The sequence below is a fragment of the Lampetra fluviatilis genome, chromosome 35 (genome assembly GCF_964198595.1).
Source record: "Lampetra fluviatilis chromosome 35, kcLamFluv1.1, whole genome shotgun sequence".
Taxonomy (NCBI): domain Eukaryota; kingdom Metazoa; phylum Chordata; class Hyperoartia; order Petromyzontiformes; family Petromyzontidae; genus Lampetra; species Lampetra fluviatilis.
Genome location: NC_136309.1, coordinates 6,574,013 through 6,599,781, shown reverse-complemented (window position 1 = coordinate 6,599,781; position 25,769 = coordinate 6,574,013). Strand labels below are relative to the sequence as shown.

At 50.2% G+C, this 25,769-nt stretch overlaps 3 protein-coding genes across 4 annotated transcripts; 1 reads left to right on the top strand and 2 right to left on the bottom strand.

Annotated features, from left to right (window-relative positions):
- The first annotated feature begins 64 nt into the window (after positions 1–64).
- On the top strand, positions 65–11,971 carry SGSH (N-sulfoglucosamine sulfohydrolase). The gene is made up of 8 exons (XM_078872859.1): positions 65–199; positions 707–867; positions 2,221–2,326; positions 3,649–3,799; positions 3,925–4,081; positions 4,708–4,789; positions 7,063–7,266; positions 7,736–11,971. Exons 1-8 carry the CDS (start codon positions 91–93, stop codon positions 8,308–8,310), a joined length of 1,545 nt encoding a protein of 514 aa, XP_078728985.1. The 5' UTR covers positions 65–90; the 3' UTR covers positions 8,311–11,971.
- LOC144944583 (synaptogyrin-3-like) lies at positions 9,811–14,356 on the bottom strand. Its single transcript, XM_078872860.1, has 4 exons — positions 14,261–14,356; positions 11,316–11,553; positions 10,248–10,390; positions 9,811–9,972 (listed from the first exon to the last, which is right to left on the bottom strand). The coding sequence occupies exons 1-4, from the start codon at positions 14,354–14,356 to the stop codon at positions 9,811–9,813; spliced, it is 639 nt and encodes a 212-aa protein (XP_078728986.1).
- A 1,490-nt stretch (positions 14,357–15,846) lies between these two features.
- MBOAT7 (membrane bound acylglycerophosphatidylinositol O-acyltransferase MBOAT7) lies at positions 15,847–25,620 on the bottom strand. 2 transcript variants are annotated; one of them, XM_078872849.1, is made up of 7 exons: positions 25,512–25,620; positions 23,108–23,321; positions 21,971–22,097; positions 21,001–21,154; positions 19,522–19,882; positions 18,328–18,507; positions 15,847–17,388 (listed from the first exon to the last, which is right to left on the bottom strand). In XM_078872849.1, exons 2-7 carry the CDS (start codon positions 23,314–23,316, stop codon positions 17,028–17,030), a joined length of 1,392 nt encoding a protein of 463 aa, XP_078728975.1. In that variant the 5' UTR covers positions 23,317–23,321; positions 25,512–25,620; the 3' UTR covers positions 15,847–17,027. The 2 variants fall into 2 exon arrangements, with proteins under 2 accessions (XP_078728975.1, XP_078728974.1); XM_078872848.1 differs by having other exon boundaries at positions 23,108–23,324; positions 25,512–25,614.
- Between the last annotated feature and the right edge of the window lie 149 nt (positions 25,621–25,769).

Sequence of the window (25,769 nt, the reverse complement as noted above, 5' to 3'; positions counted from 1 at the left end):
CCTCCCACCACCTCTCTCTCCCCCACCTCCGCCCCCCACTCCCTTCCTCCTCCCCCCACCTCCCGCCCCCCGACCACGTGACGAGTCGCCATGCTGCTACTGCTGCCCGCGCTGCTACTACTGCCCGCGCTGCTGCTGCTGCTGGCTCCGTGCGGAGTCGTGGCGAGCAGGAGGAGGAGGAACGCGCTGCTCATCCTCGGTACCAGCGGGGACCCGGGGCACGGGGAGATCGGTGCGGGGCGCCTTGACGTCCCCCCCCGCTTGGCTCTTTTTGGTCTTCTTCCTCTTATCTCTTCCTCCTCCTCTCGCCATTTATTGTGAAAATTCCGTCACAGTTCCTATGATTGCTCTTTCATTGCTTTCGTGGCATTATTTTGGTGATTTCGAAAAGTGTATTGGTTGAGCCATGTTTGTTTGTTGTAGTACAGTGTTAGGCTGATGGCCTTAATCTAAGTTGTCTTGTGGTTGTTGTTGTTTGACTTGCATCCCACTGGGATTTTTGCACACAGCGTTGGTGTACGGTGCTTTTTTCTGCAATATTTTTGCTGTCTTTTCTTGGATTTTCTGTTTGCACATAGTCACATATTCACTACAAGATGTTTTCTTGTTCATGTTTTTGTTTTTTGTTTGTTGCGGTTGCACCCGATTCAAGAGCCGAATGGCTCACAGGGCAAAACCTAATACACGAACTTGAACTCTCGCGCAGCCGACGATGGCGGCTTCGAGCTGGGCGCCTACAACAACACGGCCATCGGCACGCCGCACCTGGACGCGCTGGCGACCCGCAGCCTCCGCTTCGGCCACGCGTTCACCAGCGTCAGCAGCTGCTCGCCCAGCCGCGCAGCGCTGCTCAGCGGCCTGCCGCAGGTGAGTGTGTGTGTGTCTGTGTGTGTCACTTGTGTGTGTGTATCTGTCTGTCACGTGTGTGTGTGTCACTTGTGTATGTATCTGTCTGTCACTTGTGTGTGTGTGTCACTTGTGTGTGTCACTTGTGTGTGTCACTTGTGTGTGTCACTTGTGTGTCTGTGTGTGTCACTTGTGTGTGTGTCTGTGTGTGTGTGTCACTTGTGTGTCTGTGTGTGTCACTTGTGTGTGTCACTTGTGTGTGTGCCACTTGTGTGTCCCTTGTGTGTGTGTGTGTCTGTCACTTGTGTGTGTGTGTGTCTGTCACTTGTGTGTGTGTCACTTGTGTTTGTGTGTGTCACTTGTGTGTGTGTTTGTGTGTCTGTCAGTGTGTGTGTTTATGTGTCTGTCAGTGTGTGTGTGTGTCACTTATGTGTGTGTGTCACTTATGTGTGTGTGTGCCACTTGTGTGCGTGTGTGTCACTTGTGTCACTTCTGTGTGTGTCTGTCACTTGTGTGTGTGTCACTTGTGTGTCTGTCACTTGTGTGTCTGTCACTTTTGTGTGTGTGTGTCACGTGTGTGTGTCACGTGTGTGTGTCACTTGTGTGTGTGTCACTTGTGTGTGTGTCACTTGTGTGTGTGTGTCACTTGTGTGTGTGTGTCACTTGTGTGTGTGTGTCACTTGTGTGTCCCTTGTGTGTGTGTGTGTCTGTCACTTGTGTGTGTGTGTGTCTGTCACTTGTGTGTGTGTGTGTGTCTGTCACTTGTGTGTGTGTCACTTGTGTTTGTGTGTGTCACTTGTGTGTGTGTTTGTGTGTCTGTCAGTGTGTGTGTTTATGTGTCTGTCAGTGTGTGTGTGTGTCACTTATGTGTGTGTGTCACTTATGTGTGTGTCACTTATGTGTGTGTGCCACTTGTGTGCGTGTGTGTCACTTGTGTCACTTCTGTGTGTGTGTCTGTCACTTGTGTGTGTGTCACTTGTGTGTCTGTCACTTGTGTGTCTGTCACTTTTGTGTGTGTGTGTCACGTGTGTGTGTCACTTGTGTGTGTGTCACTTGTGTGTGTGTGACTTGTGTGTGTCTGTCACTTGTGTGTGTGTGACTTGTGTGTGTGTGTCACTTGTGTGTGTGTGTCACTTGTGTGTGTGTCACTTTTGTGTGTCTGTCACTTTTGTGTGTGTGTGTGTCACGTGTGTTTGTCACTTGTGTGTGTGTCACTTGTGTGTGTGTGACTTGTGTGTGTCTGTCACTTGTGTGTGTGTGTGTCACTTGTGTACGTTCTGTGTGTCACTTCTGTGTGTGTGTGTCACTTGTGTACGTTCTGTGTGTCGTGACTGCTCGGAGACGAACGAAGGCCGCGCTGTGTTTTGTGTCCAGCACCAGAATGGCATGTACGGCCTCCACCAAGACGTCCACCACTTCAACTCGTTTGAACAAGTGCGGAGCCTCCCTCTGCTGCTCAACCAGTCGGGCATTCGGACAGGTGAAGGAGGACCGCTGCCGAGATGGCACCGCTCTGCCCGCTGCCAGACACTTCCTCGTGTGAATGTAGGCAGGCAGCAGCTGTAGAGACAGCCTTGCTTATCCTGCAGCTGTGGAGACAGCCTTGCTTCTCCTGCAGCTGATTGCGAGAATGCTCACTTGCGCTGCTTGCTTCTGTCAACATTGACCCGTCCCTCGGCGGCGACTCCTCCGCTGCCGCCTTCGTAGCGAGAGGTTGTGGAAAGCCCCCCTGATCCACCTGCTCCACGCCACTGGTACAGAATGTACCTTCCTTCATGGGCACCTGTAGGCTCCTCTGCTTTGCACGTGGGCCGAATTATTCCTCCTCGTGCCTCTTGATTCGACCGAGAGAGAGCGAGCGAGCGGAACCACAAGCCCGTTTAAAGCTTTGTCCACAAATGATTTCAACTGTTAATAAGTCGCCCTCCTCGTACGCTCCGGTTACCTCTTTTGTTGTTGCCTGACACCCGATTCGTAATCTTATCCACGGTGTCGTGACACCCGCGTCTCCCTGGTGTCTGCAGTCGCGTGTACGGCGTGCTTTCTGAATCCAATGTGTGGTAATGGTGGGTGTAACGTTGTGCGAGGGTCGTCCCCCTGTATGGCGAGAACGCGATGCCTTGTCAATGAATGTACCGTCAATCCCTGCTGCGAGTTGGAGACTGGACCAGTCTGGTGCCAGTTTTTAAAGCTGAAGAGCAACCAATTGTGTAACAGCGGTCTCTTCAATAGGAATACTACTGTACGAGAGATTTCGATTTAAAGCTTTCGTGACTGCAGGGATTCATATTCTTGGTTCTTTCGGTAAAGTCACGTAGAAGGTAAATAATAAAATAATACAAATAAAACATAATAAAATACAATTCTCACGACGTTTCGGCCACAATGCAAGCAGCAGTCCTCAGGTGAAGAACAGGGCTGTCGGAAAGACATCACTCAGACGCTGTCTTTCCGACAGCCCTGTTCTTCACCTGAGGACGGCTGCTTGCGTTGTGGCCGAAACGTCGTGAGAATTGTATTTGATTGTTTTTTATTATTTCCCTTCTACGTGACTTTACCGAAAGAACCAAGATGTTTATGAACACTTGCCTCGATGCTAATTTGAGCAAGAGATCATTCAGTGGTCGGCAACAGTGTATAATTTTTGCAGCCAAATGGATCATTGTTCCTTCCTAGTTGTTCCACGAGGAATGAGTGCTTGGAAGCGTTGTGTACTCCCAGTGCCATCGCTTCTAGGTGTACAGTCTTGGGATTGTGGAGGCTTCCAATGGAAGAGGTTGCTTTGACTGTGTCATGCCGCAGGTATTATTGGGAAGAAACACGTAGGACCCGAAGCCGTCTACCCTTTTGAGTTTTCATATACTGAAGAAAACAACTCGATCCTTCAAGTTGGACGGAACATTACGCGCATCAAACAGCTAGTGAGAGCTTTCCTGCGTATGGACGATGGCAGGTACCTGACAATCTTGTTCCTCCTAACCCTACGGCAACTTCCTTTGCCAGTGCACTTACACCGGCACACATTCGTATCTCACAGGGACCCGTGCATCTTATAGGGATACGTGTCTCTTATCCTAGGCCGTTCTTCCTGTACGTGGCGTTTCATGATCCACACCGTTGTGGCCATTCCCAGCCCCAGTTTGGATCTTTCTGTGAGAAATTTGGGAATGGAGAGCCTGGAATGGGGACAATCCCTGACTGGAAACCCCATCACTATAATCCCGACGATGTGAAGGTATGCACACTCAATTATTAACACTTCACCTGAGAACCTTATGTAGTAAATGTGAAACGGTTATGGGTTACGCTCTTCCACTCTACCTGCACTGGTGGAATTGACATGGCGTGCCCTTGTCTTTGCATGAGTTAGATAGTCCGGCGGTGGACTATTTGCTTAAACACGTTAATGATTAATCCTTGATCGTTTGTGCGTGGATTAAATATTGGCCGTTCTATAGGATGGGGGGGGGGTCAAGCGAACGTACGCAGGCGGGGGAGGGTAAAAAGTACGCGTGCGTACAGGGAGGGGGAACAGGGTCAAGTTTTGACAGATTTTTGCGTACGTACTAAATGGATGGCCCCTTATGTGGCTGGTAGGCCACCGGAGGATGAACACGGACGGATTTTGCTACAATCAGCCTGGCAGACTTGACAAAATGTACACAGCTAGGCTTTGCTGAATAAATAATATAAAAACAATTTTAATCTAAACCTGGAATGCTAATGGCTGAGATGACCAGGCCTCATGTTAATGTAGAAACTAAATTGGAGGTGATAAACATTCCCGGTTGATGTTTTATTTCAAAGTGAGAATGGCGAAGGTGGTGCATTGAGGTTCCCCCTGTTGCCCTGTCCACTCAGGTGCCCTACTTCGTACCGGACACGCCCACAGCGCGCGCGGACCTCGCCGCACAGTACACGACCATCGGACGCTTGGACCAAGGTATCGCGTCCTAACGCACCTCGAGGCTTCGCGACAACAGCCTGTCCTCGGGGTGTCTTCGTTATTGATTCATCCTCCATCCTTGAAAGTACTCACTTTCCTACATATTAGATTTTAAAGGGGTGGTGATGTGGCACAACGGCAGTGCGTTTATTGCTTTTTGCAAAAGTTCCTGGTTCGAATCCTGCAGGTCGCCCTGGTTAATACTGCAGTTGTATCCATAAAATATGCGCCATCTGCTTCCCAGTGGACGCTCATGATTCTGTGATCAAAAATGTGTCCGATTAGAAAAATGTGCACATTACAAGTTGTGTTTATAAATATGCCGTGCTGGCATCGCAGTACAACATTTTTAAAAGTTAAAAAAATTACCCGCTAAATTTCTTAATTTGGAAACACATAGAAATCATTGATCCCGATTGGGAAAAGTTAGCAGGACCCTCTTTCAAAAGCCTTAAGACTCAGTGGGGCTTTCCTGGGTAAACAAGCATAACATATAAAAAGTCAAAGTAACTAGGTGTACGCCGCATACACATTGACAAAATTGAGCGTTTTCTTTAGCTGAAGAGCCAATTCAACAGCCTGAACAATGTGTACAGGATGGAAGCAAATAATATATACGCAAAAAGTGTCTTAAACAGCAAAACAAGGAATGCTACAATCCAGGCTTTTTGAGCTGCTTCCATTACAAGGTTGTGCAGAATGTAACCACAATGGTGATGTTAACCTAGCACGCAATGCAAGATAAAACTCCGACTGAACAAATGACACTTATATAGCATCTGACTGCAAGCCGTATCTCAACATGTTCGACATACAGTGCCAAATAAGTTCTACAGACATAGGATAGGGAAACATGGGAGAGGAGAGAAAGCAATGCACAGCACAGTTCAGGATGAAGGAACCAGGGCCCAGCACCAAAAACAACAGCAAACATGAGCCCCAGGGGCAGGAACAAGTGAGCCCCAGGGGCAGGAACAAGTGAGCCCCAGGGGCAGGAACAAGTGAGCCCCAGGGGCAGGAACAAGTGAGCCCCAGGGGCAGGAACAAGTGAGCCCCAGGGGCAGGAACAAGTGAGCCCCAGGGGCAGGAACAAGTGAGCCCCAGGGGCAGGAACAAGTGAGCCCCAGGGGCAGGAACAAGTGAGCCCCAGGGGCAGGAACAAGTGAGCCCCAGGGGCAGGAACAAGTGAGCCCCAGGGGCAGGAACAAGTGAGCCCCAGGGGCAGGAACAAGTGAGCCCCAGGGGCAGGAACAAGTGAGCCCCAGGGGCAGGAACAAGTGAGCCCCAGGGGCAGGAACAAGTGAGCCCCAGGGGCAGGAACAAGTGAGCCCCAGGGGCAGGAACAAGTGAGCCCCAGGGGCAGGAACAAGTGAGCCCCAGGGGCAGGAACAAGTGAGCCCCAGGGGCAGGAACAAGTGAGCCCCAGGGGCAGGAACAAGTGAGCCCCAGGGGCAGGAACAAGTGAGCCCCAGGGGCAGGAACAAGTGAGCCCCAGGGGCAGGAACAAGTGAGCCTCAGGGGCAGGAACAAGTGAGCCCCAGGGGCAGGAACAAGTGAGCCCCAGGGGCAGGAACAAGTGAGCCCCAGGGGCAGGAACAAGTGAGTCTCAGGGGCAGGAACAAGTGAGCCCCAGGGGCAGGAACAAGTGAGCCCCAAGGCAATCCCTGGATGACTCGCAGTCAATTCACCAACGAGTTCCAGGGGCAGCTGGGTCAGCATTAATGAATCCTAGACGAGGCCCGGGCGAGATGGGAGGAACAAGGTATGGAGGAGAGATCAGGCAAGGCTCAGGAGATAATGTGAGGGTTAGGCCAAGCAATGGACGGGGAAAAAAAAATGTCAGCGAAAAAAAAAGATAGTGGTAGGGAGGCAGTGAAGATGACGAGAAAAGGTTTTAAACCACATTTTAGCGTGTATCATATCCACAGTAAAAACATGGCCGGGTAGCTCAGCAGTAGAGTAAGCAGCTCGCAATGGGAAGATTGCGAGTTTAAATCCTGGTTGGGGTTGCCAATCATACCTCCGGGGTCAATACGAGTGCCATTTTCAGGCAAGTCAACAGTGGTTGTCCTGCGTACAGACTCGCCGCCACCACCATAGCAGTGCAGAATTTCCACCACGGGCTCAGGACTCTAAACGGTGTACGAGCACCTCCTCTGCTCATTTGAGCAGGAAATCGCTGAATGAGGCGGCAGCTTGTGCAATAGACCGCTCGCCCTTGAGCAGATGTTCCTACACGAAGGCCGACCCCCGTGCTCTCCTTACTGCAGGCGTGGGGCTGGTGCTGGAGGAGCTGCGGAGCGCCGGCCACGCGGACGACACGCTCGTGCTCTACAGCTCCGACAACGGGATCCCTTTTCCCGGTGGCCGCACCAACCTGTACACGGGCGGTGTGGCCGAGCCGCTGCTCGTGTCCTCCCCGGAGCACCGCGAGCGCTGGGGCCACAGCAGCGAGGCCTACGTGAGCCTGCTGGGTACGCACAAGACAGCGCTTTCTCTCGCGCATGGCATTTGAATAGTAACGGACAAAACGAAACGCGTGTCAATGGCATCAGGAGCTGTCCGATGAACACATTCACGATTGGGCGACTATCCATTTGTGAAGGAAATCGCCACATGTGCCGTGCGTTCGAACGCGGCAGTGCTTGGGGGCGAGGAACCATGGCCGGGCTCAGAGGGGAAGTTGCGACTCAGACTGAGTTTCCGCAGAGAAAAATTTATCATGAACGGACGTATACATTTGTGTTCCTCTTATCTATTTTCCGTACCTCTTATTTGAGTAAATTACAAATAAAAAAGTGTACAGGAAACATCAATGGCACTGAAATTGGTGCTTAGCAACTTGGTTTACCAGTGTGTTACAGATCACGATGTCAGTGCCATTCCACATTCTTGTGGCCCTGTTCATGCTCTTAATGAGAATTTGTCTCCAAACCCTTGCAGACATTACACCGACGATGCTGGAGTGGTTCTCGGTGCCTTATCCCGACTACGCCATGTTCAAGAAGGATGAGCCCGTAGTGCTGACAGGACGCTCGCTGCTTCCAGCTCTCCAACAAGAACCACCGTGGGACATTGCCTTTTCCAGCCAGAGCCACCACGAGGTCACGATGTACTACCCCATGCGCGCCCTGCGCCACGGCCACCTCCACCTGATCCACAACATGCACTTCCTCATGCCTTTCCCTGTGGACCAGGATCTGTACGTGTCCCCCACCTTCCAAGACCTGCTCAATCGCAGCATGCAGGGTCAGCCTACACACTGGTACAAGAGCCTACGGGAGTTCTACTACCGCGAGCGCTGGGAGCTCTACGACACGCGCGCCGACCCGGCAGAGACTCGCAACCTGGCACATGACGCGGCCTACGCGGACACACTGCGCACCCTGCAGCAGCAGCTGCGGGCCTGGCAGTGGGCCACTTACGACCCTTGGGTGTGCGCGCCAGATGGCGTTCTCGAGGCACAGGGACAGTACAAGCAGCATCCGCAGTGTCTGCCACTACACAACCTACTGTGATGGCTGGCCAGCAACAACTGTAAAAAACATGACACTTTTATATTTTGTTGTCGAGGGGACTGATGACATTGGATGTTAGCTATTAAGAGAACGTGATTTGTGTCGATTGGGATTTTTTTACGACTTGAAAATTAACAGTTATAATCCGAGTGATTCCCAGCCATGGATATCGGTGGAGAGTGATATCTGAACTGGTCTTGGGGCCTCATCACCAACCCGCATTGACCAGCGTGGCCAAGTATGGTCAAACATCCACTCGACCACCGCAGCGTGGGGGGAGGCCTTTATCCAGCTTTGGATTGACAATGATCTGTAAATTATAGATGAGTGTGCATCCCTCGGAAATTTACTGAAGGCAGACCAGGACCAAAATGGTGATGAGCAATTCAGAGCAGGTTGGAGTGCTCTTTGAAACTTGAGTAACAGCCATGGTTGATAAGTTGAGTAGCTGATGGCTGGTCCATGATTTAGCGCTTATCCAAAATCATCATTGACGTGGTTTTGAATTCAAGTGGTGCACTTAAGTGGGTTGGTATAGCAATTGTTGGGGGTGCACTTTGATAAACCTGTTTAAAGTGTTGCATCACGTCTCCGCCCGTCATTCAACAACTTTCCACAAGCATCTCTATCACTCGAGCAGTCGAAGGTTGAAATAAACCTGACTCGCGCATTCAGTAACTTTAATTACAAGTCTTGGCACCTGATAAAACAAACATTAAATGAAATATTAACTGTTGAGAAGTCGGCAAGAAGATTGGATCAGTGCCGAGCCTCGGCAGCCATAACAACGCATTCACTCTGCCGCTGCCGGCATTACAAACTCGTCCTTAAATTGCACAAGGTTCTAATTATGCCCTGAAGAGTTTCCCCAAAGAGATGGTCCCTTTTAGGACTAACAGTACTGTACAGCATGGGTAAATTCAAACACATTTCATTGTAATATGAAATACATGGCAAGGTTGGCCTCTATGCACAAGTGAGGAGCGGCTAGAAAGTAAAGTTAATTCCCAAACCCAATGAAATAGAATGATCACCTCCGAAATGTGAACAGGGAGACTGGTCAATCCTTATCAATAATAACCTGAGCTGACCTCCAAACTGGTGACAGCCCACGGATAAACCTTGACTTGTAGAGAGCATACCAACGCTCACTTTGTAACCGGCTTTTCCACTGGAAACATCTGCCTCGCGTCTTATGTCTCACAACTTTGTAAGTCCACTTTGCTCGGGTAATCCCCATGGGACTTGCGGATCAGCTGTGGGTTATCTTTTTCCCGTGGCGATTGGTCCTATTGGACGTGCATGCACACCCCCATTCAGCCACCCATCCCCTCCCCCTATTAGTAAAATGTACAATGAAAGCCAGTACCAAGTTAATAGGGACTCGCAACAAAAATGTCAGCTGTTCATTGTAAAATGAGAAGCGTTGTGAGCTCGTAACCTAAGAAACCGTGCAGATGAGGAGAGGGTACAGGGTTCGCGGGATTCGCTGGGGGCTCCCTACTGCGACGTGCCAGCGCTGCCCAGATCACGCGAGAAGGGTGGCGCCTGGTACGACTCCGAGTCCGGGAGTTGTGCAGCGGCGGGGCTGGGGTCCGTGTACTCTTCTCCAAAGTGGGCGCCCAAGCGGTACTTCTGGAAGACGAAGATCGTGAGCCCGACCTGGACACAATAAAGTACACGATTGGGTTGGGCTATGCTTTTTCAAGCCAACATCTACTTGTACTTTTCCAGCAGCCCTGGCGACAAGCACGCAACCCATTGAAAGCAGGCCACACGGCTGGGCTAGAATCTGGGTTGAGCCCACAGGATGGTGAACAGGCCGGCCTAATTTTATGCATCATGGGAACATCGGCTGCTCTGTGTATGAACTTCTTTCGCTCCACACATAGCCAACCGTGCTAAGCGTATGTGCTGTGGAGTGGAGTTGGCATTACCCAGGTAGGGATGGAGAAGAAGGAGAAGGCAATGGCAGCACGAGCGCTCCCCCCCACAATGTCCATCCAGGGTGCGAAGGCGGTCTTGCTCCATTGGTTCGTCAGGAAACAGAAGCAGACGAACCACAAGAATGTCCAGAGCCCTGCAGCATGGGTCACACGGCACAGCTGTCGTAGCACTCGGCGCAAAAGCGTGCAAAACACATTCCTGTGGAGGGAGCTGGTAGGAACGTTGGGTTGCTCGGTCAATGGCCAGGGTCAATGGCGGCGTGGTGTATTCCGCAAATATGCCCGACTGTGAGGGCGGGCACAAGCCGGCGTGAGTAGGTTAAACGTTGAGTTTTATAAGGGCACCACGGGGTGACCAGCCCCTGCCCACCCAGCCCCACCCCCACCCAGCCCCTCCCCACCCAGCCCCACCCAGCCCCTCCACACCCTCCCCACACCCTCCCTGCACGACGGACACAATAATCCCCTGTGGGCTGGTGTAACCAGGAAGTTCCTACCAGTATAATCTAGAACCCATAGGAGCGGGCACACACAGGTGGTGCCGCTTGGCAGACTAAGTGTGAATGAGGTCCCAACCTCGCGGTTCCCAAATATGATTCGACAAGCGGTGATTCATGACTCCCATACTGCCGAGTGTGCTACACCTCAGCTCCAGCCTTTGGAGAAGGATAATGCTACTTTCTTCACCCTTAAAATCACTGAGAAGTGTGGCATTGCCAAGTACAACCCCTCAGCCTCCCTGAGCCTCGGATGCTCGGGTTAAAGGAGACCAAACCCAGAAATATGTTTCAATCGGGAAAACTCCAGTATTATGTAAACCCAGACATGACGAGTGCATCTGGGATTGTTCATTCCTGCCACCGGACACACGCAACGCTCGATCCGCAAATACGAAGTAGACATCACAGCGATACACTCCGCTGCTCCTGACGCGGTTATCTGGTTTGACCACCTGAATGTGAAATTGTAGTTGTTGCTACATCAGCCGTACGAAAGAAGACCAGACAGACGCCAATTCGTGGCTCAAACCAGGACACGTTGGCAAAGCCTGACTCTCACCAGAGAGGCCCAGTTCTCCTAGCACCGCGACCTTGCGGTGCTGCACGCTGCTAATGTCGGCGAAGCGCAAGTCGAGCACGAGGAAGGCGAGGGCCGAGACGGCCGAGAGGATGGCCGTGGCGGTGGCCAGGTCGCACGCGTGCTCATTGGCGTTGTAGACGCAGTGCAGCGTGGAGCTCTGAGGGTGGTTGATGTGGCCCTCGCCCACGATGCAGCCAAACACCACGATGGCAAACACCTGCAGGGCACACAGGGGCTGTAAGGGCCACGTTCACACACGGAATGGCTCCTGTGCAATAACGACCCTCAATATATTTTCATGTTTCTGCAAATTAAGTTTTATTTTACTCTGATTTTAAAAGTAATTTGCCTTAAACAACTTTTGTTTCAGGAAATGTATTTTATTTGACGTTTATTTATGTTTGTGCACTGATTTGATGTATCTTGTAACGCAGTTGTTTTCTTTGATTTCTAATTGCTTCATTGTTGGCCTTGTTCTTATGTTGTTGGGTTTTTAATGTCTCGCACCCAGACCATACTTCTAAATGAAACTCCTCCTGCTCTCTTGAGTTCCCTCTCACCTGATTACACCAAATAAACTTGAAACACTTCTAGATTTGAAGCTTTCGTGACTGCAAGGATTCATACTCTTAGGTTTTCGGTAAAGTCACGTAGGTAAAAAATAAAATTAATAAAAGTAAAATAAAAATCACGACGTTTCGGAGGCAACACAAGCTTCCATCTTCAGGTGGAACCGTCACGGCACGATTGCTGTATCAAGTAAAGAGAAATTCCAAGAGACCCGACCTTGTATCGTGGCATCTCTTGAGGAAGGCCGGCTTCTCGAGACGCTGGCCTTCCTCAAGAGATGCCACGATACAAGGTCGGGTCTCTTGGAATTTCTCTTTACTTGATACAGCAATCGTGCCGTGACGGTTCCACCTGAAGACGGAAGCTTGTGTTGCCTCCGAAACGTCGTGATTTTTATTTTACTAATTTTATTTTTTATCTACGTGACTTTACCGACAACCTAAGAGTAGCAAACTTGAAACATTCAGGAGGGCAATGGATACGACGTTCGGTCACATTACAGGGTAGCCTACAGTTTCCGGGATGGACTTAGTAACGTGGTTTACAGGACGTGAAGAGGCAATAAGGGTTGGGGTAAAGCCACGGGCTCGGAAACGTTCCAAGCCGCCACACTTGAGGAAATATCGCAAATGAAATTCGATGAGAAATGACGAGCGGAAGAGGGATAATCTCTGTGGCTGTTCGATGATATAAGACCGCATTTTTTTGGACACAATGTGAAAAAAATACAATTCACTTTGGGTCGGCGTTTATGTTGAGGGATCTGAGTTGATGGGTTAGGGCTTACGGTTTGGGTAAATATGTTAAGGTGTAGGCTTTGCGTTTCTGGTTAGGACTACGGTTGAAGGACCATACTCTTTGGTTCTTTCGGTAAAGTCACGTATTTTTCATTTTTGTTTATTTTGTTTTATTTCTACCTACGTGACTTTACCGAAAGAACCAAAGAGTAAGGATTCCTGCAGTCACGAAAGCTTCAAATCAAGGTTTAGGGACCAGTTTGTACCTAAGACTGCTGCAACTGCCCCCTCTGTAGAAGAGTAATTTCAGTGTAAGCCTCATGTTTTCTTTTTGGTTTCCGGACTAATTTCCATTTATCCCAACTGACCAGCTCCCACAGCGTTGTGATGGGCTGCGTTGAATATTAGTAACGGGTGGAATCCGTCACGCGGAGTCGAATGCACAGCGACTTCATGGTGGTGGTTGTTGTTGTTGTTATTATGATAAAAATCTCCCGTCGCGTTTGGCAGTGGTTGCTGCACCAGCACTCGGCAGGACGCACCCTGGCCTTAAAAATAAAAACAGATATACACATCATCGGCGACGCTTCAGGGAAGCGGTACCTTTTGAATTGTACATAGGCCTGAGAATAAGAGTTGGAGACTAACCACCAGAGGTGGGACAAAGTCATTGTTATGCAAGTCGAGTCGCAAGTCATCAAATTCATGACTCGAGTCTGACTCGAGTCCAAGTCACATGACTCGAGTCCACACCTCTGCTAACCACCCCCAATTGCATCGTCAGCACTCAACAACAACAACACTCACTACTCACCCAAACCTTCACCAACTCGCTCACCCAGCCTGACTGCAGTTTACACCACGAGGCCTGCTGTGAAGTTACAATCTCTATGCAAGGCCGTAATCAAATATGCTCAAAATGTCCCCCCAATATATAGCTATAAAAATATTTAAAATAATAATAATTGCGATGCTATGTAAGTAATAACAACAATTTGCTAAACCTTGGCCACAATATCTGGACTTGTCTTCATAAAACAATGCATAGATTTCTGTTTATATGATTGCGGTTATGGTTGTACTTTATGAATCCCTAATCTCTGCCATTACATACAATTAAACAAGAAAAGGTAAATAAAGTAAAAACAGCAATGTAATACAATACACTAGTAGACATTATTGTAAAAAATTAAAAAGTCCCTCCCATGTGTTAGTGAATTTTTAAATATTTTTGGCAGAAAATGGCAAGAAATTAGTGTTCTAATTTAGATTTTTTTTTTCTGCGGGGGGCTCCCCAGAACCTCTGGAAGATTTGGTGCCCCCCAATGTTGTGACTCCATGGCTACGGCCTTGTCTCTATGGCCTCCCTATTTAAAGTTTCACGAAGAGCCCATTGTTCAAGCCGTCGCCAATTGTATATAGAGGTTTCCTCTTAGACCACCGTGTGATTGAGTTGTCTTGCTGGAGTCCATGGCAGAACGCATTCGCTGCGTCCGAACTGTTAAGGGCCTCACCCACCAACACCAGCTCACTCACCCGGCGTGATCAACACCAGAATCACTCAGCCCCTCCAACACCCACTCACCTGACTCCTCACTCACCCCCTGCCTCACTCACCGTGCTGCAGATGCTCAGAATCGTCGTGGGACGTTTCACAAAAGCGACAAAATCAAAGTTGCTCCCCGCAGGCCCGGCACCATAGGCTCCCTCCATGGCTGCAGTCACCTGGTGACGTCACCGTGACCTCAGCAGGTGCGGCTCCCCTCCACGTGTTCCACCCCCTTTCCTATTCCACCCTACCCCCCTTCCTACCCCACCTCCCCCACCCCCCCTTCCTCCCCCACCCCCCTTCCTCTCCCACCCCCCTCCTTCCTACCCCACCCCCCTTTCCTACCCCACCCCCCTTTCCTACCCCACCCCCCTTCCTCCCCCACCCCCCTCCCTACCCCACTCAAATATGACGTCACAAAGCTCTGCCCCCCCCAAAAAAAATAAAACATGCTTCCAATTGCTTTAAACTACTGTCATTGTAGTGCGTATTTATTGTGGCGCTACACTCTGATGTTGGAGGAGAAAACATTTATCAAAAAGTATATTTAATTAAGTAGAACGCGTAGTCTATATTTATTTAAAGTTGCGCATTTTCATGTGACGTCACATTTCTCAAACCCCCCCCCTCTTCGTCACAAATGTCTGACCCCGCCCCTCCCCCCCCAGGTGCGTGACGTCATTTATGGGCGTCCCCCAAGTGCGAGTGTAACAATGCCGCAGACACACTGCACGTGAAAACCTGCCCGGTAGCCTTGTGCCGAATGCTGCTGGAACTCCGCACTCCTGGCAGAATGGCCGTGTGGCTGATGGAATGTGTAAACATGGTTTTAGTGTCGCGGGACCAACAGCAGCATGTCCATCACACAACCGTGCAGAGCACACAGCACGAAGGGCTTTGGACGATGGCATCACGCGATCTTGTTGTGCTCAACATGTCGCATGCCGGTTTCATCATTGTCAGGACTCATCCTCGCAGTACAGCCATAATGGCTCACTGCACCTGGGCACAGATCGGGCACAGCCGAAGGGTGGGGGTGGTGGGCAGACTGCGGCATGCATACCGTGCAGGAGAAATGTCTTGCGCAGGGGACATTGCGGAAACAAACCACACAGATATACGTTGAGGCCGAACGGCGCGGTGACGAGATGCGTGGGCAGGTCATCTCTCTGGGCATTACACACCGACACACACAATTCCATCACCCCATATCATACACACACAATTCCATCACCCCATATCACACACACACACCATGCCGTGACCCAATATGATACACACGCACCATACCGTTACCCGATATCATACACACTCCATACTGTATACACACCCAATATCACACACACAACATGCCGTTACCCGATATCATACACACACCATGCCGTTACTCCAGATCATACACACAATACTGTCACCCTATATCATAAACACAAACCATACCGTCACCTAATATCATACACACACACACCATGCCATCGCCTTAATTACTCGCAGCTCTTCGTGCTCACGCCCCCCTCACATTCCCCACTTAAACACGAGCTGTAGTCACATGCTCAGCTGGACGTCGTGTGCTCCTGTTTGCCGCCGATTTGAGAATCGCTTTCGTTGCCACTGCCCGGCAAGCCTCCCCCGTCACCACGCAAGGGCACCACACTCCTATTTTTATTTATTAGGAAAATGACAATTCCATGACATAAAACAGGTGATATTAACACAATTTCAGGTACAATATTCCCTAATTTGGTTTCCGAGGGACAAAGAATGGTCTGCCCTCTTCACTCCACACGCTCGGCATTAAAATTTTAATTACAGGGCCGCTATGCACCCAGGGGTAGGCGCCGTCGCTCTAGGGATTCCGACCGGACCGAATTGCCACCGTGGCTCCCGGGAAGACATCACCACGGTCGGCGCCAACGACACGGATCGCACCATCAGCACCGACACCGTCAGCGACAGCAACGACACCGCCCGCACCGTCAGCACCGACCGCACCGTCAGCACAGTCCATACTGATACCATCAGCGCCGAGTGGAGTAACAGCTCGCATGGTGGTCCCGGGACAAATAGAAGCGTGTGCGGGTCCTGCTCGCACAACAAGTCGTTGTGTGGTTGGTTAGGGGTATCACTGTGTGGTTATTGTGTGGTTTGGTAGGGGTATCACTGTGGTAATTGTGTTGGGTAGGGGTATAAATGTGTGGTTGTTGTGTAGTTGAGTAGGGGTATCACTGTGTGGTTATTGTGTGGTTGGGTAGGAGTATAACTGTGTGGTAATTGTGTTGGGTAGGGGTATATCACTGTGTGGTTATTGTGTGGTTGGGTAGGGGTATCACTGTGTGGTAATTGTGTTGGGTAGAGGTATCACTGTGTGATAGTTTTGCGGTTGGCTAGGAGTATCACTGTGTGGTTATTGTGTGGTTGGGTAGGGGTATTACTGTGGTAATTGTGTTGGGTAGGGGTATAACTGTGTGGTTGTTGTGTAGTTGAATAGGGGTATCACTGTGTGGTTGTTGTGTAGTTGAGTAGGGGTATCACTGTGGTTGTTTTGTGGTTGGGTCGGGTTATCACCATGTGGTCACTCTGCTGTGGCCACTGTGGTGGTCACTGTGGTTGACACCGTGTGATCGCTTTGTGGCAGTCAATGTGTGGTGGTCTCTGTGTGGTTGTCAATGTGGTGGTCTCTTTGTGGTTGTCACTGTGGTGGTCACTGTGTGGTTGTCACTGTGTGGTTGTCACTGTGTGGTTGTCAATGTGGTGGTCTCTGTGTGGTTGTCACTGTGGTGGTCACTGTGTGGTTGTCAATGTGGTGGTCACGGTGTTATGATCACTGTGCAGCGGTCACTCTGTGGTGGCCACCGCCACGCGCCGCACCGTCTTCGGGAGCAGGCAGAGCGCGTGGCCGAGCAGTGCGAACCCCAGCGTCACCACGTGCATCACGAAGTAGACGGAGCGCCAGTAGCGGACGGTCTCCTCGTAGCTCAGCAGGATGAAGCCCATGCACATGTAATCGAACGCGCGCATCTTCAGGAACCAGTGAACCCAGTCGAAGAGCGGCGTGCGCGAGGGGGGCAGGCGGTCCCGTACCGCGCGCTCCATGGACGTCTCGGCCGCCAGGCACAGCGGGATGGTGAGGAAGCTCAGGTAGTAGCCGGGATGGATCCCGTGCCAGAACGCGCTGATCAGCATCGTAACCGCGCTCCTGCACGCGGGCACAGGCAGAGCCACGTGGCATCAGTTGCGTTGAACCTCAACACACGTTCCAGACCACAGCTGCGATGCTCTTGTTCCTCAACGCAGACGCACGTTATCGAACCCGTGACCCGTCATGGGCTATGGCAGCCATTGCATCTTGAGATATTTCATTTTCGACGCGATACAAAGTGACGCTGCCCAGTAATGACTACAATAATTAAAGCAGCAGAAGGTAGTGGGGACACGTTAATAAGATGAACACAAAGATGTGTGATATAAACTCCGTTGAGTGTAATTTACCTCCATAAAGACAGGCAAAGCCAGTCTTTTCATTCACAATTGCCACGCTGCCATATGGATACTGAGGGCGTATTGCACTCTCAACGACAAATACACTAAAACCCGATTTTAAGCTTTCGTGACTGCAAGGATTCATACTCTTAGGTTTTTTCGGTAAAATCACGTAGGTAAAAAATAAAATTAATAAAAGTAAAAAAAAATCACGACGTTTCGGAAAGTCTTTACTTGATACAGCTATCGTGCTGTGACGGTTCCAAGTAAGTTCTTTACTTGATACAGCAGTCGTGCTGTGACGGTTACACCTGAAGACGGAAGCTTGTGTTGCCTCCGAAACGTCGTGATTTTTTATTTTACTTTTATTAATTTAAATTTTATTTTTTACCTACGTGACTTTACCAAAAAAACCTAAGAGTACACTAAAACCCGGTTTTCCCAGCGTTATTCTGCATTGCCGACCACTCCAGCGCAATGCTGCGTCGCCCGGCGCCGCGGTCTACGCAACGCAGACGACACCGCTATGTGCGCCGCGCGACTCCGCCCTCGCCGCTCACCCGCCGCCACTAATCCTCACTGCCTCCCTCGCCTGCGACGACTGCCTTTCGGCATTTTTCATGTAAAGTGAAGGACGCGCGTGTCGGACACGCACCGTAGGATGTACGATTTGAACGGGGCCTTCTTGTAGATGTACTGAGCCAGCCACCACTGCACCGTCATGTTCCAGTAGCGCATGCCGTCCTTCACGCGCACGCAGAAGTCCGTGCTGTAGTAATCGATGTTCTTGATGCTCTCGTAGTCGTATTCCACGGTGCGGCTCTCCTGCTCATCACTGAGGAGATAGGCCAAAAAGGCAGTGAATCCTGCTGCTCAAAGGAGCATCAGAGGAACGTCAAAGGAGCACCTTCTCCTGTATACAGCCCTGGGTCAGTGGTGGAAATTTCACATTCCTATGGCAGGGGTGAGTCTATACATTGGGCAACCACTGCTGACTTTCCAACAAAGTGATACCTTGACTTAAAGCTTTCGTGACTGCAGGAATTCATATTCTTTGGGTCTTTCGGTAAAGTCACGTCATCAGGAGAAAAAAAGATGACTGCTTGCGTTGCGATCGAAACGGCGTAGCTTTTTGTTATTTTCTTTGAACCTATCTACGTGACTTTACCGAAAGACCCAAAGAATATAAAGTGATACCTATTTTATCAATCCCGCGATGATTACAATGTATAAAAATGGCGTGCAAATGTGTTGAGGCTAATAGAATGACAAGATTGAATGAACAACACTGGATGTATGCGACAGGCAGGACAAACCAGCTGTACAAATGAGACAATTGGGAGGGGAATTCTCGTGACTGCTTCGTGAAAAATGATCGATTCTCAAGGGGGTGAGTCCTTAAGATCGTACTCATGAGCAACAGATCACCCATGGCTACAGCATTCGGTCTTGAGTCCACGGGCCAGAGCAGAAATCGGCACCACCTACAATCGCAAAGCTTGAGTTGTACCGATTTATTTAAACGGCTTATAAGAGTGAATTATTTGATAACCACTCAATTCAAGTGGTTATCACATAATTCACCGTTATTGGCCACAATTAAATTTCAACGACTAAAGTTGCGCCACCGCAGGTGGCGGCGACAAGTGGACTATCGAATAATAATGAATTCTATTTATACGGCGCTTTTCCCACGTTCAAAGCACTGAACAGTAAAGCACTGGTCTGAATTCATAGACTGTCCCGCTTACTCTGCCCTGCCACCTTCCCCCGGTGCTCACAGGGGCTCCTCGTTCCCTATTCCCCGACTACCAGATCCCACTGGGTCTCGATCGATGCGCGCCGTCACCTGGACTTGAGAGCCCACTGCATTGTGGGGCCCCCTCCCGAGCGTGCCTTGGCCTCGCGCGGGTAGGCCCCGAGCCCCGCGGCCATGCAGGTGCACTCCGCCAGGATCCAGGCCACGTAGAACCGCATGCGGAAAATAAAAAACATCGGCACCATGAAGAACAGGCGGTAGGGGAGGCCGCGCTCGTAGAAGTCGTCCTGCCGCGCCTCGTCCAGGTTGAAGAAGGCCGAGGCAAGGAGGAAGAACGCCCCGAGCATGGGCACATGCTTCAGCCGCAGCAGCATGGGCTTCCAGCTGGGCACATGCGCTCCTTGCTGCTCCTGCACCCAGTCGTGGTACGTGCGAAACCGGTAGAAGGGACCTGCAGCAGCAAAGTAGGAGTGCAGCCGTTAGGGCCCTGCAGGGCTCCTTGGATTCGCGTTGCACGACAGCGCAAGTGATCCGCACCACAGCGCATCACACTATGGGGCACCGTACCGCAGTGCATCGCACTACAGTACCTACGTGAGAGTGCACCCCACGACGAGAACGGCCGAGAAACCGAGTAACCACTCAGAGCTATAGTGGTAGAGCAGTGGAGAAGGTATAGTGGTAGAGCAGTGGAGAAGGTATAGTGGAAAAGCAGTTGATAAGGTAAAAGCACATTTTAAGATTTGAAGTTGTGGAATGATATCGAGCCAATACAAACAGCAAGTGAGATTAAAAAGACTCAAAGTGAGGGCTGCAGAATACATCTTGAAGGAGAGAGAGAAGACAGATTTGCCGACTGGAGAAGGGAAGGCATTACACTTTAGAGAGGGAAAGAAGTTAACATTGACCCGAACTGTGCTTCAAGGTCATCTGCCCTGGATGACACAAGCTAAGAAAAAGTGGCTGTAAACCAACAGGTCCATGATTCATTATCGCGGCGAAGACATGTCTTTTTACGTCGGAAGTTCAACAAAGGAGGACGAAATCATCGTTCTACACGTCGTCAAGACCCGACCACACCCGGCAAGTCACACGCTGCATCAACCACCTGGCTGCTGTATCATCACCCATCATCAAGCTGCTGTCTGCAATGTAGGAGAGAGACAGTGTGTGTGTGTGTGTGCAACGACTGCACACTCGCCAGCACAGGAGATTCTGACGTGTCTATTGTGTCACCTTCTCAATGCCAGCACAATATTAACCGGGCTTCGTATCATGAAGGCCGATTGCCTTTGTTGTGTTGTTTGCCTCATCATGGCCATCATAGCATGCACTGGGTGAAGCCTTATTAGCCTAAATTCTGAGTTAAGTCATTGATTGATTTCGTTTTAATTAGATTTTTAACAAACAAGAGACTAGTTTGTACTAATATGAATTAATCATACCACAGACAAACCAAACATTAAAACAAATGACACATTCCAGAACGACAATTGCACACTGCACTACAGCACTCCACTCTGCACAATAATCTCCGTGCTGGACGGTGCACGTGGGTGGCGCCGTTACCCGTCATGAAGCCGATGTAGCAGTAGGCATAGCAGAAGGTCTCCACAAGGCTGGGCTCGGACACAAGGTCTCTGGTCGAAATTTTGCCGTCTTTCGAGTCCCCTTTCTTCGTACCAAAATGGAACTCGTTGATTTCATTGGCCAGACTTACCAACTGTAAAAAAAAAAGCGAAAAAACATGCCGATCGCAAAATGTGTCAATGTACCACCCATAACACAGGTGGAGCTGCAATCAATGTTACAGCCACAACACAGATGAACCTGCCATCAATGTTACAGCCACAACACAGATGAACCTGCCATCAATGTTACAGCCACAGCACAGGCGAACCTGCCATCAATGTATCAGCCACAATATAAACGAGCCTGTAAACAAAGGCGAAAGTCCACAGTGAATTGCTGCCCACTTTAGTGGACGTTGAAAGGTTCCGTGACGTCACTCGAAGAAGAGGAGGCCATTGCGTTCTGACATGGCCCAAATAAAAAAAGACTCGCAAATTACTGAATTGGGAATAGCAAATGTGGCTCTAATATGAAAGGTTAGCAAGACACTACTGAAAAAAAAGTTTTGAGACTCAGTAAGGCTTTCTGGGTAATCAAACGAATTAATAAAAATAAACACAACTGCATTCAGGAAGGCAACAGGGCACCGGCATTGGTTGGGGGGCTGGATGTGTAACGACGCATCTTTAAGTGAACAAAACTACACAAGACACACAGAGAGAAACTTAGACATGTAATTGATGTAAAACAATTTGACAAATAAGACTTTATTCTAGAATCGAATGATGGCCCTCAAACAATCGTGATGACTCATTACACCGTGTGCAGTGTGAACAGTCATTCCAGCTGATAGATTAAATTATGTCGGCTCTGGGAATGCACTCAGATAAACCCACATGGGCACAATGAAGCACTGCACAGCACAACATAGCACTTTGTACACCGCGTGCCATTAGAGCAGTCTTACCTTGAGGGTGAGCAGTAACTGTATTGCATTAGCGTATGGTGGAGGTCCCGGGAAACCGAAGTGGTGGCATGTCCGGAAGAACATGAGATAAGTGAAGGTCCAGACCAGGGTAATGGTGTGACAGTGCCTGTAACAGATGCAGCGGCATAAACCATCATCCCTTTTTCGACCAAACACTTGGCACCTACGACCAAATCAACTTGAATGCACCCGATCTCATCGGATCTCAGGAGCTAAGCGGTGCTCAGGCTCGTTAATTCCCAGATGGGTGACCAGGGCACGGCTGTTAGAGCAATGAGGCTTGCAAGGTGACCATGGGAAGGCAGTGCCGAGTGTTATCTTTAGCTATGCAAGAGTTTTCTCAGGGCACCCTAAATTTCAACTTCGCAATGTAGCAGTCTGGAGACTCAGTGAGGCTTTTCCTGGTTAAATGAATGACAATAATGAAGCTTCACATGGAAGATTCTCTCTTCAGCTGAATAATTATTCACTTTTGATTTCAAGCTTTCGTGACTGCAGGAATCCATACTCTTTGGTTCTTTCGGTAAAGTCACGTAGGTATACATTTAATAAAATAAAACAAATCACGACGTTTCGATCGCAACACAAGCGGTCTGATGACGACCGCTTGTGCTGCGATCGAAACGTCGTGATTTGTTTTATTTTATTTCTAACTACGTGACTTTGCCGAAAGAACCAAAGAGTAATTATTCACTTACCAAGATGTACGTTTCTATAGAGACCGGGGACAACATTTCTCCACTAGTTCTATAATTCTGTCTCCGTCATCGGCCCATTGCATCCTATTTGTTTTGCAAATAATCACCGCTCGCTTGACCGAACCTGAACCCCGGCATCGCTAGCATACCCTCAGACTAGAGGCCGACCGAAACTGAATTTCTGGTTTCGGCCGAAACCGAAAGTTAAATATTGACTTTCGGCCGAAACCGAAAGTAAACCGAAAGAGGCCATTTGCCAACTTTCGGCGCCGAAACCGAATTTCGGTCGGCCTGTACCTCAGACGCGCCCCCTTCGTGCCGAGAAGCAGAGCCGGTGGAAAACGGGGAAGAAGGAGGGCCCCGTGCCCCCCCCCACCACCACCAAGCGGGAGAGTTGTAGAGCGTGGCGCTCGCTCACCTGGGTGTCATGCGCACGATGAGGCAGGTGAGTGCCGTGGTGAGCAGGGAGTGCAAGATGTGTGCGCCGCACAGCACCAGGGTGATGGCCACCCCCAGGCCGGCGGCACCGAGCCGCTTGCCGAGCGGACTCGGCGCATTCTTGAGCACGAAGCCGGCCGGCAGCGACACCAGCAGCACCAGCAGGTACGTCTGCTCCTCTGGGCTCATGGCGCCTTCTGGACAAACGCGCACACACACACAAAAAAAACACGTAAAAAGAGTACGTACATTTCGATTTAAAGCTTTCGCGACTGCAGGGATTCGTCTTCTTGGTTCTTTCGGTAAAGTTACGCAGAAGGGAAATAATACAATAATAAAAATCAAACATAATACAATTTTTACGTGACTTTACCGAAAAAACCAAGAAGAAGAGTACGTACACCCGTAACAACTGCCGCCGTCCGCCACAAGGTGGTGGCTTGTGCCAGGCTAGGTGCACCTTGAGCCCACGTGAAGTGCCGAAAGCTCACTGGCAAGAGGTCACGGGGCAGACCCAAGGGTGGCACAGTCGGGTTTTTTTACAATCGGGTTTAATTGTCTTTTTTATATTAAACCCGATCATCTGAGATTGGGAGAAATCCGGTTTAATTGGTTCTAATTGCAGAACCGCACTTCGCCAACTTCCAAGCTAAGGAACTCACTGGCGCCCACGATTTTGGAGAAGCTCGTGTTCATCAAGACCAACCTGCCCGCCGCATTCTACGACTACCCCGTGCCCGACGGCCCCCCCGAGTACGATAGCAGCACCGACGAAGAAGCAGCCTAAGCCTTGGATCAGAGTTTCGTATTCATTAAACCAGTTTTTAATTCCCAGAAATCGGGTTTAATTGTATTAAAGAAAAAAACCCGATGCCTGCCGCTGGACAAATCGGGTTTTTTCCACCCATGGGCAGACCCAGGTGTTTTGTGAGTTGACAGCCAGATAGAGGACTGCTGGCAGATGCCCCACTCTGCCTAACGTGCACACTTAACCGTACAAACCGCACAGCAAACGCGTAACGGTGCATACATGAACACCTTTAACACCGGACGTTTGTTGTTTCGTGCGCGTGTTGAAGTTTTTCGAAAAGTTTCTTGGTTTGGCCATGTCTGTTTGTTGTAGTACGGAGTCAGACTGATGGCCTTAATCTAAGTTGTCTTGTGGTTGTTGTCGTTGTTTGACTTGCATGCCACTGGGATTTTTGCACACAGCGTTGGTGTACGGTGCTTTTTCTGCAATATTTTGCAGTCTTTTATTGGATTTTCTGTTTGCACACAGTCACATATTCACTTTAAGATGTTTTCTTGTTTATATTTTAGTTTTTTGTTTGTTGCGGTTGCACCCGTTTCAAAAGCCGAATTGCTCACAGGGCTATACCTACTAAATTAACTTTAAATGAACGTGTGTAAGGTACATCACATAACCCCTGTGACAACCACGTGAATGCATGCGGTACATCCAATGCTGTCCGCATTGGAGGTCCTCTCGCGCTGTGCGAGTGTTGAAGTGTCATGGGGGCAGCAGTGTGGAGCTCCCACAAGCACTGGGCGCTCATCACGAGAGCTGAAGGCGACGAGTTTACATTGAAATTCAAAGTGTTGAGTGAAATTTGCTCAAAATCAGCACAGGGTGGCTCACACCTGAGCCAGTGGTGGACATTCCACATTCCTATGGCGAGGGCGATTCTATCCGTAGCACGTCCACTGCCGACTCATTGGCAAAGTGGTAGTATTTTATCGACCCCCCCCGGGAGAAATGATGAGTAAATCATTAATCGCCCGCAAGCACGTTGCTTCTGCGAACATTAACATTAAGATTCGAAGCTTTCCTGGCTGCAAGAATCCATCCTCTTTGGTTATTTCGGTAAAGTCACGTCGTTAGAAATAAATAGATCACACAGGCATCCGTCATCAGGAGGGAAAGCGTGGCCTGCTGCTGCTGCTGCTGAGGCAGACTGTCTTACAAAAACCAGAGTATTAACATCAAGCCGAGGAATGGCGCGTAGCCTCTTGCATTGCACCCAGCGCCCTGTGCAATATCGCAAAGAGGCCCCGCGAGTCGGGCTCGCCAACGTTACAACGGAGACCTCCACCTCCCCTCCTCGCACTCATTCCACTCCGTCTCCCTGGCCCCGCGCCCACGCTCAGGGGGGGGGAACAACAACTCCCAAGGCGACTCGGCAAGTCGCTCACAGCCTTCCCGCCCGAGCGATCGCCACACACATCGCCCCCATTGCACATCGGGGAGCTGCGTGACAAGGCGCCACAGACGCCGGCGATGAAGAGAAAGCTGCCGCGGACACGCATGCCGAGGACGCGCGGCATGCACAGAGCAACATCGTGTGAACGTACGGCATGCAGAGAGCAACGTCGTGTGAACGTACCCGCGGGTCAACGCGATCACGACTCCATTCGCCGCACGCCGCGCCCTGCAACACGAAACGCGCTTTGACCCGCCGCCGCCGCGCGCGCACCCGTAGCCGTAGCGACCCGAGGACGGATTTCCTTGTCGGGGGACGTGACGTCATCTCGCGTAGCCGTTGCGATGCCGTGACGTCATTGTGATACGGTTTTCTTCGGAGTGACATTGCGTCACCGCAGCGACCCGAGGAAGGATTTCATTGTCAGGGACCGTGACGTCA

What these genes read in the sequence shown, in the direction of transcription:
- MBOAT7 (XM_078872849.1), bottom strand. Translation starts at nt 23,316, where the DNA reads ATGAGCCCAGAGGAGCAGACGTACCTGCTGGTGCTGCTGGTGTCGCTG. An exon ending in AGTTACTGCTCACCCTCAAG is followed by an intron (nt 21,155 to 21,970) that starts GTAAGACTGCTC and finishes TTTTTTTTACAG; the next exon opens with TTGGTAAGTCTGGCCAATGA. An exon ending in TTCAAATCGTACATCCTACG is followed by an intron (nt 17,389 to 18,327) that starts GTGCGTGTCCGA and finishes GCCCGCGTGCAG; the next exon opens with GAGCGCGGTTACGATGCTGA.
- LOC144944583 (XM_078872860.1), bottom strand. Translation starts at nt 14,356, where the DNA reads ATGGAGGGAGCCTATGGTGCCGGGCCTGCGGGGAGCAACTTTGATTTT. An exon ending in AGGAGAACTGGGCCTCTCTG is followed by an intron (nt 10,391 to 11,315) that starts GTGAGAGTCAGG and finishes CCCATGCTGCAG; the next exon opens with GGCTCTGGACATTCTTGTGG. An exon ending in TCTTCTCCATCCCTACCTGG is followed by an intron (nt 9,973 to 10,247) that starts GTAATGCCAACT and finishes TATTGTGTCCAG; the next exon opens with GTCGGGCTCACGATCTTCGT.
- SGSH (XM_078872859.1), top strand. Translation starts at nt 91, where the DNA reads ATGCTGCTACTGCTGCCCGCGCTGCTACTACTGCCCGCGCTGCTGCTG. An exon ending in TGCTCAGCGGCCTGCCGCAG is followed by an intron (nt 868 to 2,220) that starts GTGAGTGTGTGT and finishes TTTTGTGTCCAG; the next exon opens with CACCAGAATGGCATGTACGG. An exon ending in CCAGTCGGGCATTCGGACAG is followed by an intron (nt 2,327 to 3,648) that starts GTGAAGGAGGAC and finishes GTCATGCCGCAG; the next exon opens with GTATTATTGGGAAGAAACAC.